The 19,158-nt window shown below is 46.7% G+C and overlaps 1 protein-coding gene across 2 annotated transcripts in view; it reads left to right on the top strand.

The window, feature by feature from the left end:
- The first annotated feature begins 732 nt into the window (after positions 1 to 732).
- INTS1 (integrator complex subunit 1) overlaps positions 733 to 19,158 on the top strand; it is a 28,148-nt gene continuing 9,722 nt past the window's right edge. The window contains exons 1-31 of one of the 2 annotated variants that reach the window (XM_069870436.1): positions 733 to 817; positions 1,460 to 1,750; positions 2,336 to 2,532; positions 2,763 to 2,900; positions 3,633 to 3,792; positions 4,147 to 4,252; positions 4,499 to 4,685; positions 4,824 to 4,969; positions 5,216 to 5,357; positions 5,706 to 5,882; positions 6,137 to 6,245; positions 6,852 to 6,972; positions 7,616 to 7,693; positions 8,178 to 8,335; positions 9,501 to 9,597; positions 9,697 to 9,788; positions 10,092 to 10,152; positions 10,534 to 10,731; positions 10,985 to 11,114; positions 11,302 to 11,481; positions 11,574 to 11,723; positions 12,292 to 12,471; positions 12,645 to 12,749; positions 13,269 to 13,436; positions 13,789 to 13,900; positions 14,319 to 14,477; positions 15,671 to 15,817; positions 16,232 to 16,330; positions 16,698 to 16,822; positions 17,507 to 17,761; positions 18,426 to 18,585. In XM_069870436.1, coding sequence (XP_069726537.1) covers positions 760 to 817; positions 1,460 to 1,750; positions 2,336 to 2,532; positions 2,763 to 2,900; positions 3,633 to 3,792; positions 4,147 to 4,252; positions 4,499 to 4,685; positions 4,824 to 4,969; positions 5,216 to 5,357; positions 5,706 to 5,882; positions 6,137 to 6,245; positions 6,852 to 6,972; positions 7,616 to 7,693; positions 8,178 to 8,335; positions 9,501 to 9,597; positions 9,697 to 9,788; positions 10,092 to 10,152; positions 10,534 to 10,731; positions 10,985 to 11,114; positions 11,302 to 11,481; positions 11,574 to 11,723; positions 12,292 to 12,471; positions 12,645 to 12,749; positions 13,269 to 13,436; positions 13,789 to 13,900; positions 14,319 to 14,477; positions 15,671 to 15,817; positions 16,232 to 16,330; positions 16,698 to 16,822; positions 17,507 to 17,761; positions 18,426 to 18,585 — 4,486 coding nt within the window. In that variant the 5' untranslated portion in view covers positions 733 to 759. Of the gene's footprint in view, positions 818 to 1,459; positions 1,751 to 2,335; positions 2,533 to 2,762; positions 2,901 to 3,632; positions 3,793 to 4,146; positions 4,253 to 4,498; positions 4,686 to 4,823; positions 4,970 to 5,215; positions 5,358 to 5,705; positions 5,883 to 6,136; positions 6,246 to 6,851; positions 6,973 to 7,615; positions 7,694 to 8,177; positions 8,336 to 9,500; positions 9,598 to 9,696; positions 9,789 to 10,091; positions 10,153 to 10,533; positions 10,732 to 10,984; positions 11,115 to 11,301; positions 11,482 to 11,573; positions 11,724 to 12,291; positions 12,472 to 12,644; positions 12,750 to 13,268; positions 13,437 to 13,788; positions 13,901 to 14,315; positions 14,478 to 15,670; positions 15,818 to 16,231; positions 16,331 to 16,697; positions 16,823 to 17,506; positions 17,762 to 18,425; positions 18,586 to 19,158 lie in introns of both variants that reach the window. The other variant, XM_069870435.1, reaches the window with a different exon arrangement.

Genomic DNA, 19,158 nt, shown 5'->3' with positions numbered 1-19,158 from the left:
TCCCGGGAGTGTGACGTGGGGATGGGGTTAGTGGCACAGGGGGTGAGGGTCCCCATGTTCCCTTAAGACCCCCACTTTCAGTCATAGAATCACGAGCTTGGAAAACACCTCCTAGATCATGGAGTCCAACTAGTTCATATCTGCCACTAAACCATGTCCTTGAGCACCTCATCTACCTTTCTTTTAAACACCTCCAGCGATGGGGACTCAACCACCTCCCTGGGCAGCCTCTGCCAGTGTTTGATAACCCTTTCTGTGAAATTTTTTTTCCTGATGTCCAGCCTGAACCTCCCCTGGCGGAGCTTGAGGCCATTCCCTCTCGTCCTGTCCCCTGTCACTTGGGAGAAGGGCCCAGCTCCCTCCTCTCCACAACCTCCTCTCAGGTAGTTGGAGAGAGCAATGAGGTCTCCCCTCAGCCTCCTCTTCTCCAGGCTAAACACCCCCAGCTCTCTCAGCTGCTCCTCTTGTTCTCCAGCCCCTTCACCAGCTTCGTTGCTCTTCTCTGGACTCGCTCCAGAGTCTCATCATCCTTCTTGTGGAGAGAGGTCCAGAACTGAACCCAGGACTGGGGGTGCGGCCCTCCCGGTTCCCCCAGCTCAGCCTGTTGGATCCCGGCCCCTCTCGCCCTCCCGCCCGCAGGGGGCGCTGTCCGGGCGGGGGCGGGACTGGAGGCACCGCCCCGGGGCGGGGCGCGGCCCTTCACTTCCGGCAGCGCCGCGGTTCCGCTTCCGGCCGGCGGGGGCTGCGCTCGGCGGCACCATGAACCGTCCGAAGGCCGGGGCCGTGCGGCGGCCCAGCGCGGTGCCCAAGCCCTCCGGTGAGTCCCGGGCGGCGCCAGCGCCTCGCCGGGGAGGGGCCGGGCCGCCGCTCTCGCGTCTCCCTGTTGATCCCGAAAATGATGCCGGAAATGCCGGCGAATAAACTTTCTAAGACTCCTTTTGGAGTTCTGGAAAGTGAGAGCTCTTTATCAGGCCTGGGCAACGGCAGGGAGCGATCTCCATCGGCTGTGAGCTCTGGGCCCGGAGCTGGGCCCGGAGGGGATTTCACATTTGTGTGCACGTGTATAAATTTTTCTTAAGTGTATTCCTTTGCTTTCCAAGGACTACATTTAATGATATGATGAACTTCACAACAGTCAAATCTCTTGCCAATTTGGAGTTGTCTCCAGCTCTTTGCCTGGCGTTGCGTTTGGGATGGGGAAGGGCTGCAAGCAAGTGATTGCGGAAAATGCGTGTTCAGCACAGATCAGACAGAGCACAAGATGTAACAGTGTCTGGGAAAGCGCTAGTTGTAAAAACCATGCTATGAAAACCCATGCTGTCACAGGGATGTTCTGTCTGACTTTCAGAAAACTTGAACTTAACTCTGCTTTAGCTTAAATCAAAATATTCCGCTTTTTGTAGTAACAGCTACTTTTTGTATCACCATGCTGTCACATCTCCCTGCTGTCCACTTGCAGCGCACCCACCGCCAGGAGACTTCATCGCGCTGGGCTCCAAGGGGCAGAGCAGTGAGGGCAAAGCTGCTGTCACGCTGCTGAAGACAGCACCCACTGGGCTGCCCTCTGAGCGTAAACGGGAGGCGGCAGCTGCCTTGGCGGGCCCAGCCGGGCTGACTGGCCTGACAAAGCGGCCCAAGCTCTCCTCCACGCCTCCCCTCAGTGCTCTGGGACGCCTGGCAGAGGCGGCTGTAGCAGAGAAGCGAGCCATCTCGCCCTCCATCAAGGAGCCGTCTGTCATCCCGATCGAAGGTGAGGGCTCACTGCACTTCTGCCATGTCAGGCGGGTGAGGATACAGATTCAATTTCTCTGTCCCTGGGCATATATTTCTAGGGCCTTTTCCTAAACTCCTACATACACATTTGTGCTCTGCCTTTAAGGGTTTCTCCTGCTGGGTATAGGGCCAGAGTCACAATTCTGTCTCTTTTTCTGTTGGTGTTGGGTTGTGTTTATTCTCTCTGATAGTTGTGCAACAGCAGCATCTAAAAAGGCTCCCTGAGCAAATCTTGTAGTCTGCATTGTGTTATTTTATTCATATGTTTATTTAGTAGGCTCAGGATTTGAACGTTACTTGGGTTTTGAAGCATCACTGTTTTCTGGTGTTTGGTGCATTGACAGAGGAGTATCCTAACACAGACTAATCAAAAAACAATCAAGGGGTATCGTCTGGTGCAATGCAGAACTTTTAATAGCAATTAGGTGGGGAAAAGCTGTTGCACAGGCTAAAGGTGAGCTTGGACCATGCTTTGCTTTCCTGGTGACTGGCTCTGCCAGCATCCCAGAAGGGTTATTTTGCATGAGAATAAATACTGATACCCATGTGGGGATGATTGCAGTTGTCCCCACGGTGCTGCTGGATGAAATTGAGGCAGCAGAGGCAGAAGGCAACGACGACCGTATTGAAGGGGTGCTGTGTGGAGCCGTGAAGCAGCTGAAAATGAACAGAGCCAAACCTGATACCACTCTGTACCTGAGCCTCATGTACCTGGCAAAAATCAAACCAAACATATTTGCTACTGAAGGAGTTATTGAGGTGAGGGCTGTGCCCTGTTGGGACTCTTGTGCTTGCTGACGTGTTGTTGGTGCCAGCTTGCGAGCAGAGCTGCAGTTGCTCTCAAGCCAGAGGTCTCATTTTGCACATCTTTGTAAATACCACACTTCTGTGGCAAGCTGCTGCAATATGTATTTAATGTCCTAAAGTTTTTCTGTATCCTTTCTTACTTAATTGTATTTAAAGTTTACTTCCTGTGGATGATATTCCAGGCACTGTGCAGCCTACTCCGAAGAGATGCCTCTATCAATTTCAAAGCCAAAGGCAATAGCCTCGTGTCTGTCTTGGCCTGCAACCTTCTCATGGCAGCTTATGAAGAGGATGAGAACTGGCCAGAGATCTTTGTCAAGGTTGTTAAACTAAGGGGGCTTCTGCCAGAACGTGAGCGGGCTGGGTGAAGGTGGCCAGGGCTGGGGAGGCTGTGTGTGTTCGGGGCAGGACAGAGGCAGAGGATTTATTCCCACTGCAAGGGAAGGGGTTGTAGTGACCTGTTACCCAGTGTGGGGAATGCAGCTGGAGGAGACAGAAATTGGAGTTTGGCCTTATGCTGTATGGACAAGGGAGAAAACAGAGTCCTTGGTTTTATTAAAGGAAAACCTCCACTGGTTGTTGAAATGCTGTGGTCTCCTTTACCTTTTGTTGCCTTATGTCTGCTCCCTTTTGAGATGCCTTTGACAATCTGTACTGCTATAAATGTTCCAGAGGCTTCTTGCTCTCTAGTTTGTCTGTAGGGATTAACACCACCTGTTGATTTAAAAACTCTGAGCTTTTAAAAGGCCAGCTTCTATATTTTGATGGTAGAAATGGTTGTAAACTCTTTGCTAAAGCTTAGTCAGCTTTGCTGCTTGAGAGGGTTGGTGCCCAGTAGAGCTTGGGATGTGATGGTTGGTTTTTTTGCTCTTACGTGATTTACCTGCAGTCATCTGTTCTCCATTTTTCATCTTTGCAGTGATTGTGCTGCTTTCGTACTTCACAGCTAAAAACAAATACAGACTTGGGAAGCGCATAAATACTGCTCTGATTAAATGGTACAAAAAGGGCTTGAGCATGGTTTGTGTTGTCTTCTGCTTTCTGTCCTGTAGGTTTACATTGAGGACTCCTTAGGGGAGCGCATCTGGGTGGACAGTCCTCACTGCAAGACATTTGTGGATAACATCCAAACAGCATTTAACACAAAGATGCCTCCTAAGAGCATGCTCTTGCATGGGGAAGCTGGACGTAGTGGAGGGGACCTTAGTGCTGGTAAGAAGATGTTTGGGAAGCGGGAACAAAGGGGTAGGGAGAGAATGGAGCCTGGTAAGCTTATTGACTGGTGAGAATAGTTGTGTTACTGCATGTAGTGACAGAGACCAGGCTTTGAGTTCCAGGCAATGCTTTTCTGGTCTTTGAGGTTCTACATGATGTTTGAGGCAGGCAGTGAAAGAGGCTTGGGGAACGTGCATGTATGTGATAGTGTGAGGAAGTTGTGTCACTGGTTGTGACTTTCTGCAGTGTTGCTGAAGGGGATCCTTGAAAAAAGCTGAACGCGTAATGAGTGAGTGATCTGTAGAAAGAAGAGTTGTCTCATGAAGCATGCTGTGGGCTGGTCTTTCTTAGGGAGTAGTCCACACCCTTCCATGACGGAGGAGGAGGACAGCCAGAGTGAGCTTCTGATTGCAGAGGAGAAAATGAGCCCAGAGCAGGAGGGCCAGCTCATGCCCAGGTACAGCATCTCTTCTGACACAGCCGTGTGGCAAATCTGTCTGTGCTTACGCACTCTTGCAGTTCTGCAGCAGGGAGCTCCCTCTCTGCACTAACTGTCCCGTGGCTCTTGCTAGGTGGTGTTGAACATCAGATGTTTTTGTTTGTTTATGTGTACCACAAACCAGAAAGGATACTGATGTATCATGCAGCAAAGTGTGACCAAGCTGTGAAAAGTGAAGAATAAAATGTAGTTTGTGTGGCCCAGGTATGATGACCTTGCAGAGAGCGTGGAGGAATATGTTCTAGACATGCTGCGGGACCAAGTGAACCGTCGCCAGCCAATGGACAATGTGTCCAGGAACCTCCTTCGACTGCTGACGGCAACCTGTGGCTACAAAGAGGTGCGGCAAATGGCTGTGCAGAGACTGGAGATGTGGTTGCAGAATCCGAAGGTAAGTACAGAAGCTATTGAAGCACAGGAGTCCTAGACCTGGTCTGGAATCCAGCCAGGAAGGCCACAAACTGTGTGCCAGTTAGGTTTCTGACCTGTGGTGGCAGGTGACTGTAGCCTTTCTGTTCCTCCTGTGCAGCTGACCAAGCCAGCTCAGGACTTGCTGATGTCAGTCTGTATGAACTGCAACACCCACAGCTCAGAGGACATGGAAGTTATCTCCAACCTGATCAAGATTCGTCTCAAGCCAAAAGTCCTTCTCAACCACTACATGCTGTGTATCAGGTGAGTGACCGGGTCTGATGTGAAGAGAAAGCACTCTGGAAGGCTTGATGGTCTTGGTGTCTCTGCATAGCGGTTTTAAACACCAGCTTGGACCATGGGATGTTCTGTGTAACATTTGAATTGCTGGACAGATGTGCTGTTCTATCCTCTTCACTTTTACCTGTTAAATACTTCAAAGAAAAATCAAAATAGTGGGTCTAGCTGCAATGAAACTTCAGCTCAAGTACATCTGGTCTTCTCTTGCAGAGAGCTGCTGAATGCGCACAGGGATAACTTGGGCACCACAATTAAGTTTGTGATTTTCAATGAGCTATCAAATGCAAGAAATCCCAACAATATGCAGATCCTGTATACTGTGCTTCAGCATAGCTCAGAACAGGCTCCAAAGGTAGGTATAGTGTCTTGTATGACTGCCGACAGTCATAGAACCCCACCCGAGAGACAAAGTTGAGCTGGGGGTTCACATGAAACCTTTCCACAATCAGCTGTGTGATCTGTATCATACTGTTTAGAAATTACATTATTGCACTTGTAGGAATAAATATGCATGAGTGTTTTCTGACTCCTGCATTCTGAGTAGCCAACCTTGTGGTAATGAAGTTTTGCAAGAGAAATGTAGTAGCTCCCCAGGGGTCTGAAGGGCAGACATACCATTAGCATTGTATCCATATGTCTTTTAATTTTATGGATGCAGTACAATCCACTGAAAGTTTTTTCTCTTTCTGTATGGCCTCAGTACCTAGCAATGGTGTTCCAGGATCTTTTGACTACTAAGGATGATTACCTGCGGGCTTCACGGGCTCTGCTGCGGGAGATCATAAAACAGACAAAACATGAGATCAACTTCCAGGCCTTCTGCTTGGGTCTTATGCAGGAACGGAAGGAGGCCCAATATGCAGAAATGGAATTCAAGGTACTGCTTTCTTTGACCCTTGTGCTGCTGAAGGTACCAGTGCTGTACTGGGCTCTTCTATGTGTGCTTTTCTGGCCATTCTTTCTTCTGCTATTTGTTATCCAAGCGAGTCAGTGTTTGTCTCACATTTCATAGCAATGGTCCCACATCCCATTTCCAAACGTCTGTGAATGTCATTTTTGGTGATGAAACACTTTTCCAGAAGGCAGCTTTGGTATTGCTGATTCAACTAATTTGTTTTTTTTTCTTTTAAGGAGCGGTTTGTCATCCACATAACTGATCTGCTGGCTGTCTCCATGATGCTTGGTATCACAGCCCAGGTGAAGGAGGCTGGAATTGCTTGGGACAAAGGAGAGAAAAAGAGTAAGCAGAACCACCTAGGATCCTTCTGAAGACGGGCAGCTTGGTAGATATCTTCTGCCAGTGCTGGGGTTGGGGGAACATTGTGGCTGATGTTAGGAAGGGGTGGAAACCCCTGTTTTGAATAGAGACATGGGGGTGCTTGCTTTCATTCTGAGACTGATGGAGTTGGCATATGTGACATTTGGATAGCTCGGTGAATATATAGGTGCTTTTTATATCTATTGAAGTGGTGGGAGAGGGAACTGTGTATGGAGGGGACTGAAGAACAGGGTCGCACCTGAAGGGTTAGCTATAAGCTTTACCAGTGACCTAATGCTGAGAAAACAGGCCTTTGGAGTGGCACCGAAGTGACTGCCCAGATGTCCTCTTCTTGCAGTGCTGATTTGTCCAGGCTGCATCCTAGGGTTTTGTTGCAACATGACAAAGCAGAAAGCACGTGCTGACGATGCTGAGATGCTTAATGTTGTTTGATATACCTCTCCCTAGTTTACTGTTGATGCTTTGCAGCTCTGGTTACTACCTGCTCTTGAAACAGCCACCCTCTCCCACTTGGCTCCTTGACAAGGCTCTGATACACATGTAGTTTGTAACTTGACTGTTTTTCAGACCTGGAAGTGCTGCGTTCTTTCCAGAACCAAATTGCTGCTATCCAACGAGATGCTGTCTGGTGGCTTCACACAGTCGTTCCATCTATCAGCAAGCTGGCTCCAAAGGACTATGTGCACTGGTAAGAGTGTCAGCCTGGTGATCTGTCTGCATAACCAGTCACCTTCTCAACATACTATGAGAAACCATGTATATATCAGGGTTTGTCAGATTTCGCTGCCTTTATCAGCGGAAACAGTTTTAGCAGGGTTCGGGCTGGAACTGTCTCCCTCTCACGAATTACTGCAGGTGCATCCTCTTACCAGAAATACATGATAATGGAGAATACTTCTGATTTCTATTATTTGTGTTCACTCAATAGGGAATTTTCAGTTACCTGACCAAGCATGATCCCTGAGGACCCGTCATTGTCCTTTTTTCTGGCATGCTTTTTCAGGCTCTGTGGTTGAGGGCTCCATTTATAGTGTTGTCTTGTCTGCCTGCTTCTGATTGTCTGCTGGGGTCTGGTTCAAGGCATTACTGAAGCAGATCAATCTGGAATTAATAGCATGTGACATGTGTTCAGGGGAAGTGTAAGTGCCCTATGCCCATACTGTGTAGTTCTCTCTCTTACGATTCATGTTACTTCTGCTAGACTCACTTATCTGAGGGGGCTTCTTCATGTGTAGGGTGGGAAGCATTAGCTGGAATTTGGGGAGACTGAACTGTTGAGTGTGTTTGAGCCTCACAACAGGTGATGTTTACTGTCCTTTTCATCTCTACAGCCTTCACAAGGTGCTTTTCACAGAACAGCCAGAAACCTACTACAAATGGGACAACTGGCCCCCCGAGAGTGACCGCAAGTGAGTGCAAGCCTTATCCTTTGGGGTGGGTACAGGCACAGAGCTGCTGTAGCTGAAGGCAGAAGAATAGTTGTTTTTTGGTGTTCCTTTTATAGCTCTGTGTTTGGAAAGGCTTGGAACTGTGCTTTGATTTACTTCATCTGTTACATTGCCTTAAAATTGAGGGATGTTGCTCCATTCTCCATCTGTTCCTCTTCCTCCTTCACTCCTGTTCTCCGTGCCAAGCTGGTCTTTATCTTGATGCCGTAATTGTAAGGAGGACAGTCCTGCACTGTCTGGGTTGTACTGAGGTAACCTTAGGAAGCTCAGACTCAAGCAGGGTGAAGTGCAGAGGTACAAAGCAACATGAGCAATATTCCATAAAACAAAGGGTTGTAAACCAAGCTGTGATTTATCACCTGCTCAGGTGAACTCTAAGGTTTGTGGAAGGTTTCATGAATCCTTGTGCTGCTGTTGAAAGAAGTGTGATTCATGTCTCATGCAGCTTCTTTCTTCGCCTCTGCTCTGAGGTGCCTATCCTTGAAGACACTCTGATGCGGATCCTTGTGATTGGTTTGTCGCGGGACCTTCCTCTTGGCCCTGCGGATGCCATGGAGCTTGCTGACCACTTGGTGAAGCGAGCGGCAGCTGTGCAAGCAGATGGTAAGACTGCACAAAGCTTCAGCCAGCCAGTGGTTCCTTTTTTCTGTGTCCTCTTATTGCCACCCAGGGCTGAGATGGCTCCTGCTACCTGCCAAAGAACTTTTGCATCACTTAGCCATCATGACCAAAACATGCTTTAAGTATTTGATTCAAAGCCAGACACATATTACTGGTGCTTTCTCACTAGAGAAGCTTATATTCTCTTACTGTTTCTCTCTATTACTGATTTTCTGTCATGGAATGTGTGGGAAATTATTGGTTGTGTGGAGGATGAAGGACTGTGAATAACCACCCAAAGTTTGGGGTTAGCATTTTAATTTCAATTTAGTCCTTTATACAAACTGTAAATTGAATAGAAATGTTTAGGCCATGCAAAAATTAAAGGGTTGGAAATTGAAGTAGTTAAAGTAACTCACTCATGCTCCTCTCAATTCCATTGTTCAAACTTTATTACAGAACAGCAGTTACAAAAGCAGGTTTATCTCTTAACCTCTCATGAATTTTATTCAGCATTTGTCCAAATTCCTGTATCCTTGGAGAGTTTGTCTGTTCAATTGAACTGTATGTTTGTGTGCAAGAGTTGAGGGACGGGGTTGTTGGAGTTTGATTCTAGAACATCTTACATGCTCTTAGTGCTCTGATCCAGATCTGGTCTGTGGAAGTGCAATATGCTGGACTTCACTGTTGAATGTCCTGTGAAAATGTCCCCAGCCTCCCAGTACAGCATTTTAAATGCTGTACCATTTCAAATACTAGAAGTCTCATTAAGGTGGAGTGAGTCTGAAAAGTTGAAATGCATTTTTAGTTCCTCTGAGTCCCAGAAGTTGTGAGCAGATTCACTGCTTACCTGAAGGAACGTATCTGAGTGCTGAAAAAGATACAGGTATTACATTGGATGCATTTGGGAAAAAACTGCCCTTATGAAGAATTTAAACCAAATTGCAGCTGAAAAGGTCGATATCCTTATATATTGACTTGTAGCTTTAAGTGTTTCTGCTTTTTAAGTGGTATTGGTTTTTTGTTCCTGTAATATCGTAGGAACAACCCCACTATAACATAGTTGCTTGAAGTGAAATTTTTGTTATACTGTGATGCTTTTCTTGAAGGACTTTCAGTCAGGTAGACAGTTCAATAACTTCCATAGCCTTTTCTTCTCCTCCTCCAGATGTCGAGGTTCTGAGGGTAGAAAGAATCCAGCTGATTGATGCAGTCTTAAATCTGTGCACTTATCACCATCCAGAGAATATCCAGCTACCCCCAGGGTAAGGCTTCTAAACAGTGCATGATTAAGGAGAAAAGCCATCTTGAGATGGGCTTAAATAACCAAATCCAACCATTTGTGTCTTTTGATGGTTTTGCAGGTACCAACCTCCAAATCTAGCCATTTCTACCCTCTACTGGAAAGCTTGGCCTCTCTTGCTTGTAGTGGCTGCGTTCAATCCTGAAAACATTGGTGAGTGTGGATGTTTCTTGGGATACTAGTTCTGCTGCAAAAATCAGCCAGGGTGCTTTCTGTTGTGGTTTGGTTGCCTCTGTGCTGGATTGGTGAAATAACTGCAGTTAAACTGTGTGAGTAAAAACGCAGTGTTGGGGTTTGGACCAGCATATGGCTGGCATCACGTTGTCTGTGCTCTGAGTGTGGTGAGCTGCTCCAAGGTGAGTTTGTGTCTGACAGCTTTGGAGTGTGTTAGAATATATATAAAGATCCTCCCTTTTTTCCCTGTATCCCTGATTGCCCTTATCTTCTCTTTTGTAGGTCTGGCTGCGTGGGAGGACTATCCTTCTCTAAAGATGCTCATGGAAATGGTCATGACCAAGTTAGTATGCTTAAATCCCTACACAGATCAAATAGGCCACCAAAACCACTTATTTCTGTATGAAGCTTGTGCTATCTGGCTCCTTCCTTTCCACGAGGACTGGTGTAAAATAAGCTGTCAGCAACACTGGAGTTCAAGTGGGAAAGGTGCCTTCCCCCAAGAGAAATGTTATAAGCAAGTGAATAAAGCTGAGAAACAGGGAGGGATGACTGTGGTGTACCTTGCAGAAAAGGTCTCAGCCTCCGTGGTGCTGTTGGGAAGCTGCCTTGTTTCTTCTGTGTTGCCTTACGGAGCTGATGTTCTTGGATCTTCCTGACTGTGGTTGATAGTTTTCTTTGCATATTCAAAACTAGTTTTCTTTTTTTAATTTATTTTTTTCAGTAATTATTCGTATCCTCAGTGTACCTTGACGGATGAGGAGACGCGCACAGAGATGATTAATCGTGAGCTTCAAATCTCCCAGAGAGAAAAACAGGAGATTCTTGCATTTGAGGGTCATCTGGCTGCTGCATCCACAAAGCAAACAATTACAGAAAGCAGCAGCCTCTTGCTGTCTCAGCTGACAAGTCTGGACCCTCAGTAAGTAGCCTTCTGCAGTCTGGTGCCATCATGAAGTCCCAGTGATTCTTAGTCATGAAACGCTATTGCTCACAGGGTGGTTTATGTGGGCAAGAACCCTGAGATTTGGTAGCCTGTGGGATGTACATCACATTCAGTCCTTGTCCTTCTCTTGTCTCTTGCACACGGCCCTCACACACTACTGATCTGACTGACCCTCATCAACAGAGTGAAAGAATATCTGCCTGTGGGTAACTTCTTGTTTCTCTGGCAGGGGACCCCCACGAAGACCTCCGCCCCATGTCCTGGAGCAGGTGAAAAGCCTCAACCAGTCGCTTCGCTTGGGCCACCTCCTGTGTCGCAGTCGTCATCCTGACTTTCTGCTCAACATCATTCAGAGACAGGTGGGCTCCCTCAGTAGCTTGACTTAGTTGGGATCTGATCCCTTGTCTCTGAAGCTTCAGCAGAATCAGGAGCAAAAGGAAGCTAAGGAAGATGCAGGGGAAGGTGGTTTACTAGTCAGGAATTAAACGATCAGTGTGCTGCAGCTGTGTTTTGCTGATATTGCATTGTTGCTGTCTTGCTTCCTAGGCCTCATCGCAGTCAATGCCATGGCTGGCAGATCTGGTTCAGTCCAGCGAGGGTTCCTTGGATGTCCTACCTGTGCAGTGCCTTTGTGAGTTCCTGCTTCATGATGCTGCTGATGAGTCAACTTCAGGTGAAGAAGAAGAGGAGGGTGAGAGTAAGGAGCAGCGTGCCAAGAAGCGCCAGGTGAGTAGTCTCCTGGGGGACCAGTTCTGTTATCTACCTTCTGTGCATCCCAGATTCGATTTCATTGGGAAGGCTATCTTCTCATTTGGCAGAGACAACAGAAGCAGAGGCAGTTGCTTGGACGGTTGCAAGACTTGCTGTTGGGTCCCAAAGCAGATGAACAGACAACCTGCGAGGTGCTTGACTATTTCCTACGACGCTTGAGTTCCTCCCAGGTGGCCTCAAGGGTCTTGGCCATGAAGGTGAGCAAAATGAAAATCTTCTTAACTAGGGTTTGTCAGAAGCTCAGGGCGGAGTCCTAGATTCTCATGAGTCCAGGCCCAGCATAGCGAAATTGTTTCATGTTATCCTTCTTCAGTAACTTGTCTCAGTCTCCAAACCCCATCAAATGCACTTCTGCTCACTGCTGCTTAGACCCCTCTTTGTTTAACAGCCAAGTAGTGCTTTTCTTAAGATGGAGCTGGATTTTGCTATGTCTCTTGTGAAGTTCAGGTGTAGGTTCAGCAGCTCATGTGCTACATGGAGTAATTGGCAGTGGCTGTTGTCTGTGGAGAATGTAAATGAGTGAGTGAGAGCATACTTATGGCAAGTAGAATTGTAGAGAGCTCGGAAGGGTTATGCTTAGAGAAGACTGAAATTTAAAGCAGGGCAGCTGTCAAGCAAACACATTATATGAGGTGTGAAACCTGTTGTGTGCTGCATTTGGGTTCCATGATGTTTGAAGCTTGTTTCTATTGTGCTTAGTAGTATGAAATTAGTGGTCCAGCTGTGACTTCAAATACAATAGGTGAATCTGTGTGGCTTCTGCAGGGCTTGTCCTTGGTGCTGTCAGAAGGGGGACTGCGTGATGGAGAGGAGAAAGATCACCCCATGGAGGAAGACTCTGGTGATTCTGAACTGCTGCAGGGGTATCAGTGGCTGCTGAGAGACCTCCCGAGGCTGCCGCTGTTTGACAGCGTTAGAGCCACAACATCTCTTGCCTTGCAACAGGTAGGTGTTAGTAGCTGGAAAGGGTAAGTGCAGTGTTTATGCTAACATGTATCTGAGCAATCTGCATGTGGGTATGATATCGGCATGTTTATATGCTTGCAGAAGAATTTTTCTTGTGCTGGTGCTCGTTTTCATTGAACTCTGATTTCTAATGAGTGGAATTTTATTTCTAGGCCATCCACATGGAGACAGATCCCCAAACCATCAGTGCTTACCTGGTGTACCTCTCCCAGCATGCTCCAGTGGAGGACCAGGCACAGCACAATGACCTCGCTCTGGTGAGATGTCAGGTTGCTAGGGCAGAGGGATTGTATGGTGGAGACTTGGCATGTCTTAGGACAGTGGTAGGCATGGGACTTGCTGTACCAGTACAGTGAGGTGTTTGGGACCATGTGAATCTGATGTGTGTTTGCGTTTATGAGGATGTGTTGGAAGGCAGCCTGTGTGTTTTGGTTTCATATCATGAAACGCTATCAGAGCAATAACCTCCAGTCCAGCAGCCCATTTCATATGGTATGGGGACTACAAGACTGGATAGTGATTTGAAGTAAATGCTCACTTTGTAATGAGATGCATCAAAATGCAGCTGTGCTAGGACTGAGGACACTAAGGTGTCACAAGAGACATGCAAATCACTGGTGTTTTTCCTGTTGTGACCACTCCACTCTGGACTCCACATGTTTATCTCCAGGGTGGTATTAACTGGACTGATGAGGCAGACTGGGGAGTGTCATGCAATGAAGCAGGAGGACCTGGCTTTGTTCAGTAAAGACCCCATGTATCATTTCTGCCTGCAGGATGTAGCCCGACTCATAGTGGAACGCTCTACCATCATGTCTCACCTCTTCTCCAAGCTCTCATACTGTGCTGAATCAGATGCAGTGCTTGTTGCTCTTCTCTCCATCTTTTCTCGCTACATCAAACGCATGCGCCAGAGCAAGGAGGGCGAGGAGGTGTATAGCTGGGTGAGTGCCTCCCTGTCTTTCTTAAGCAGGTAGAAGAAATTGGATAAGTTAGCAAGAGAAGCACGTTGTGGGTTACTGAGCATGTAGAAACCACATCTGGCTCAAGATTTCCCTGATCTGAGAATAACTGAGGTTGTCACAGTATCAGAGCTAAGAGTGTGTGTACATGAAAAGCTTTCTTAACTTTTTTTTTTCAGGTATCTTTTGTGCCACTGTGGGAGATATTGGGCTGAGTGAAACTTACGTCTGCTCAAATTTGTCCGTTCTCAGGTTCTCCTTTCATCTGTATCTCACATCTCTCCCTTCTCTCCTTGTCTTTATTCATTGTGGTTTTTTTTCTGCCCTTTTCCAGTCAGAGTCCCAGGATCAGGTGTTTCTTCGTTGGACTAGTGGGGAAACAGCCACTATGCACATCCTTGTGGTTCATGCCATGGTTATTCTCCTGACGCTAGGGCCACCTCAAGGTTAGTGAAGTATGTTCGGACTTATTCAAGGGAGCATGAACAATACAGAGAGCCTTTCCTCTATCTGCCATCTCCTAAGAGGTCAGGCTGGTGTTAATCCTTCTACTCACAAGCTTGTCCTTTGCAGTATTTGTTTTTAGCTGTAATATCCATCAGAATATTGCTGCACAGAGTGAAGGATTTGCAGGCTTATTTTTTTGCCTTCTGCAGACAGAAGGAAGTCCTAAAATGATGGTGTCTGTCCCTAATAAGCCATAAGGACTCAGACTTCCTCTAGTACACATTTTGACTTGATAACGTTTGTTCTCAGATTATTTCTGACCTTTGAACAAGAAAGGGTCCTGGTGTATAGAGAGGGGCAGGGTGTTCTAGATGCTTAAGAACACGGGAGATAATTTTTTAATCCACTCTTAAGCAGGGGATGGTGATTTTTATACCTTACTGGATATATGGTTCCCGGAGAAGAAGCCTCTTCCGACTGCTTTTCTGGTTGACACCTCAGAGGAGGCTCTGCTGCTCCCCGACTGGCTAAAGCTGCGTATGATCCGCTCTGAAGTCCCACGTCTTGTGGATGCAGGTGAGCCCATGGGATGTTTGTTGGTGTTTCAGAGTCTCCTGAAAAGAAAGGAAGGGGCTTCCCTGCTCAAATGCTCTGTGTGCCAAGCCATCCTGCTTGGGTACCTTTGGGTGGGGTCATCTGTCACTGCAGACCCTGCAGCTGAGCAGGGAGCTTGGATTTAGAACGCAGGATGTCTCTGGGTTTTGTGACAGTCAGAATCTAAGCATACTATAGATTCTTCACTTAGGGCTGTCAAACAGATGTACAGAATATGAGCTGGTTTCAGGCAGGGGATGTTCTGGGATGTCCCAGGATGATTCCCTACTCAGCTATGATGCATAGTTCACGTACCAAGGGTTTAACAACTGATACAACCTTGCTAACCATCAGACCCACAGGTTAATCCCCACAGCATGAAAAGCAGAACTTGGTGAAAGCTCAGACTGAGGAAGAAGTCAGTGCCTTTGGATAGGGCTCCTTACTGCAGTCTGGAAGGCAGTTCCTCCTACTCCTATCCAAGTGCTGGATCTTGCTGGCTTTTATATGCAGTCACTGTTACACTTAAAGTAGGGGAGCGAGTCTGTATATTGTGCTTTCAATTATTCTAAATGAAACGAGGGACTTTGAATTGGATGCCATCTTTGTTACAGCAATTCAGATTGAACTAAGATATGCAGTCCCCTGAACAGCAGGCTCAGCACTGCTTCCAGAAGGCATGGTGTGCTTGCAATGTGGAAAGCAGTGTCTGAAGGATGTAAGCTATACCTGTAGTTACTTTTGTCCTTCCATGGTTCATCAGTGCTCTTTTTCTTCTTGGTATTCAGAGCTTTTGTCCCTTTCTTACTAATTAAATGACAGCTCTCTGTAGCCAGTGATTGAATTATTCAATAATTCCTGCCTGCAGCCATCAACAGATAGGGTGGAAGTTATTTTTTAATATGAATGATTGGGTTCCTGAGGTTTTAATCAAATTAAACAGAAGATCAAATTAACCAGTGAGTAAATTAACTGGAAGATGCAATAAGAAGGCAATGATTTGCAGAGCAAAGAAAACATAGTAGACAGCTGTCAGGGTTCTGGCTGTAAGCTCTCCGTAGCCCTGTCATTAATGTGCCACAGCTGGTCCAGCCAAAAGCACAAAGATCAGGTAATAAAGATGACCCTCTATGAGCAGCTGAGAGGTCTGAGGACTCATTGTTTGTCTGTTTCAGCCCTGCAGGACCTGGAGCCACAGCAGCTGCTTCTCTTTGTTCAGTCCTTTGGAATCCCAGTTTCCAGCATGAGCAAACTTCTGCAGTACCTGGATCAGGCAGTATCTCACGATCCACAGACACTGGAGCAGAACATCATGGACAAGAGTAAGAGCTTCATAAGAGTCTGACTAGGCATTTTACTTTTTCTTGAACAGTTTTCATGAGTATCTCCTGAGACTTCCTTGGAAAAATCCAAACTAGTTCAGCAAACTGTGCTTAGGCTGCTCTGACAGGCTATTCTCACTGTAGGCACTTCTTCTGAGCTTGTCTGAATGGCTCTTGACTATATTTCCTGAAGTAGAGAAGAATTTTCTGGATTGGATTGTACAGAGACTAAAAAGTAATCTAGAGGCTAACTTCTAAAAGAAGCAAAGCTTAGAAGTATTGTGTTCACAAAGTGCTTAGGAGCTGCAAATTCTCTTCACTGTGGGAGCTGTGAAGAGCAGACAACAACCAGTTCTGTTCTGCTTTACTAAAAAGGGTGAGATGATGATGTGTTTGTGTTTTCTCCTTTTTCAGACTACATGGCTCATCTTGTGGAAGTTCAGCATGAGAGAGGAGCAACAGGAGGCCAGACTTTCCACTCGCTGCTCACGGCCTCCTTACCAGCCCGCCGAGGTACTGTCTGGGATAGCCTAAGCTTTTGAATATCCAAGTCATCTTCCAGCCTTCTGTTGCTGTTAGAAGGACAGGAAAAGCAGTCTTCAAGAGGAGTTGTGTTGCGATCTATCAGCAAGCTATAGTTGGGCACCAGTCCTTGCTAGAGTTTTTTGTTCCTGGCAAAGGGAGAAATTCCAATATTTTTGGTGTTTACTAAAATGATTTGTTTGGAATTATATGGAAAATAGGTCTTGCTCAGCCTCAAGATGAAAGATATTAAACTCCTTAGTAGAGACTTTAGAGCTGAAGGTGATCCATTGTTGAGGCTCCAGATGCTGGTTACCATAACAGCATTTTGCTTTCTTTTCTTTTATTCCTCTTGCAGATAGTGCTGAGACTGCAAGGTCAAAATCTAGTCCTGAGAACTCTCAAGGCCAGGGCCGGATCCGGGCCTTAAGCCAGGTGCGGGTTCTGGGCCCAGAAGATGATCTAGCTGGCATCTTTCTGCAGGTACTTGTATAACCTCTAGCTGATCAACTACTTCCCTGCAGCAGCTTTACAAAATCCATTTCTCTTGTATCTTCTGACCCCTTCCTCCTGCAGGGTCTGTAGGCAATAAGTAGGAAAGCCCTGCATGTAGTGAGGCTGCACCAGTACAGCCTGATGGGATTGATACTGGAAGGACTTTTTTTTCCATGTAGTTTGAACATGATATGGCTTTTGATCATGCCCAGTGCTGTCAGTGCCTGTTACTGTCTCTGCACCTTGTTTGTTCTGTGTATAGTGCCTCTCTTCTCAGCAGTGGATGAAGGATTTGTGAAATGCTCGAAGGGCCTTGGCAGTAAAGCTGTGTGCAAACAGCATTTGTGCTCTGGCTTGTCTGCTTGCAGAGCCTCCTTCTCTCCATTGAATCCAGAAGGAGACTACGGGGAATTAGTTGGCCAAGTTGGTTGCGTGTGTTTGGGTAGAATGGCGATTCCCCCGCAGTGTCAATATTGATAGTTATGTTGGGGTTGCATAGATGCTGTGCCTGTTTCTGTACCAAGCACTATAATATTGAAAAAGCTGCATTGGAGGGTTCCAGTTAGTCCATAAATTGTACAAAATTAGTCAGTCCTCTGCTTCAGGATGTTTATGGTATAGCAAGTCCTTTCATTTGCTGTCATTATCTTATTCCCTTCTGTATCCTACCAGCTTTTCCCACTAAATCCAGACCCACGATGGCAGAATTCAAACCTGCGCCCGCTTGCCCTGGCCCTTCAGCAGGCTTTGGGGCAGGAACTGGCTTGTATCCGCCAGGGGAACACTCAGGTGACTGGGATCACAGCACAACTTCTCCAGGCAGTAGCTGCCCTGATGAACTCACCGCACAGTGGTGCGTTGGTGATGACAATGCATCGCAACCACTTCATCTCCTGCCCGCTGATGCGCCAGTTGTACCAGTATCAGGTGAGCAGTGTAGGACAAGAATCTTTGTAGCATTGAACAAAGAGGGGTGGGGAGGAAGCAAAAAAATCTACAGTGCATCTGCTTTGTTGTGTATAGACCCTCTAACTGTGTAATGCTGGAAATGGAGTCTGGGGAGCGTGACACAGAGGGACTTAATTTGTCTGGACTTGGGCATCTGGGTGCAAACTAGCCACGTTAGCCTGAGAATTTGGGCTTACACACAGAGTCAGATGTATAATACTTAGTCTGTTAACTGTGCAGCACTGTGGATTTGCAGCTGTGGGTCTCTGTTCATTTTGGGATCTCTGGTCTGTGGTGTTTTGTAGTGTGGACATGTCTTGGAAGCCAAGGCATTTGCAGACAACTTGAGAGCTCAAGTCTGTGATTCTCAAAGAAATCTTCAGACTAGGCTGAGATTTATCCAATTAAATCTCATTTGTTTCATTGTGATTAAAGAAGGCACAGAGTCACCACTTATTGCGCTGGGAGGGGTATTGTGTGTGTGACTGAGTCTTCTGCCTGGCATTTGTACACTAGAAGGTGCTGCCTTGATTTGAGGGAGCTGTGGTCTGACAGTGTAGGTGCCACTATTTGCACCTTTCCTTCTATCTTTGTGGTATTCTTGAAATGTGTATAAGCAAGTCTTTTTGGCTGCTCTCCCCAGCGCTGCATGCCACAAGACACTGCCTTTTCCTCGCTCTTCTTCAAAGTCCTCATGCAGATGCTGCAGTGGTTGGAGAATCCTGCGGTGGAAGATGGTCCTCTGCGTGCTCAGCTGAAGGCCTTTGCTGTGCAGTACTCCTCCAGGCACAGGATCAGTGATGGTACTGGCATTGTGCAGCTTATGGGACTCAGTAGACTAAGTGGGACAAGAAGGGGACAGAAACAAAGCTGCATCCAAAGCAGAAAGAGTGGGCTGCCTTTTGGAGTGCTATGCTTAGGAATAGTGAAGAGAGGTTTTGTACTGTGCTATGTAAACTCCATGGGGATGCAGAGAAGCGATTTAGCTCTGAGGGTTTGCAGTAGACATCTAGTAGCATCTCATCAAGCACAGTAGCTCTTTCAGGAAAATATTCTAATTGCTTAGGCCTGGAATATTGTGCTTGCTGTAGTCCTGAAAGTTGGGCATGCAAGAATGCCTCTGGAACAAGGTCACACCATGACTTGTAGAGTTGTTTTATCATCTGCCATCTATTAGGAGGAGTCTATGACTAACAGCTTAGGCATGGAATTGGATTTGTAGTTATAAGAGTTTTCTTAGCCATGTCCCTCTAAGATGCAGAAGATTGTTTGGTGGGAGTAAAATGGCAGTAGAGTGTAGTGTGCTTGTATGTTTGAGTACTTGTGCCCTGGAGGCACATGAGGCATCTGTAAAAGGGAAGCCTGATGTTGGGGCT

This window comes from Phaenicophaeus curvirostris, chromosome 16, assembly GCF_032191515.1.
Source record: "Phaenicophaeus curvirostris isolate KB17595 chromosome 16, BPBGC_Pcur_1.0, whole genome shotgun sequence".
NCBI classification, from domain to species: domain Eukaryota; kingdom Metazoa; phylum Chordata; class Aves; order Cuculiformes; family Cuculidae; genus Phaenicophaeus; species Phaenicophaeus curvirostris.
The sequence above is the reverse complement of the archived record's forward strand: the minus strand, read 5'-3'. Positions and strand labels throughout refer to the sequence as shown.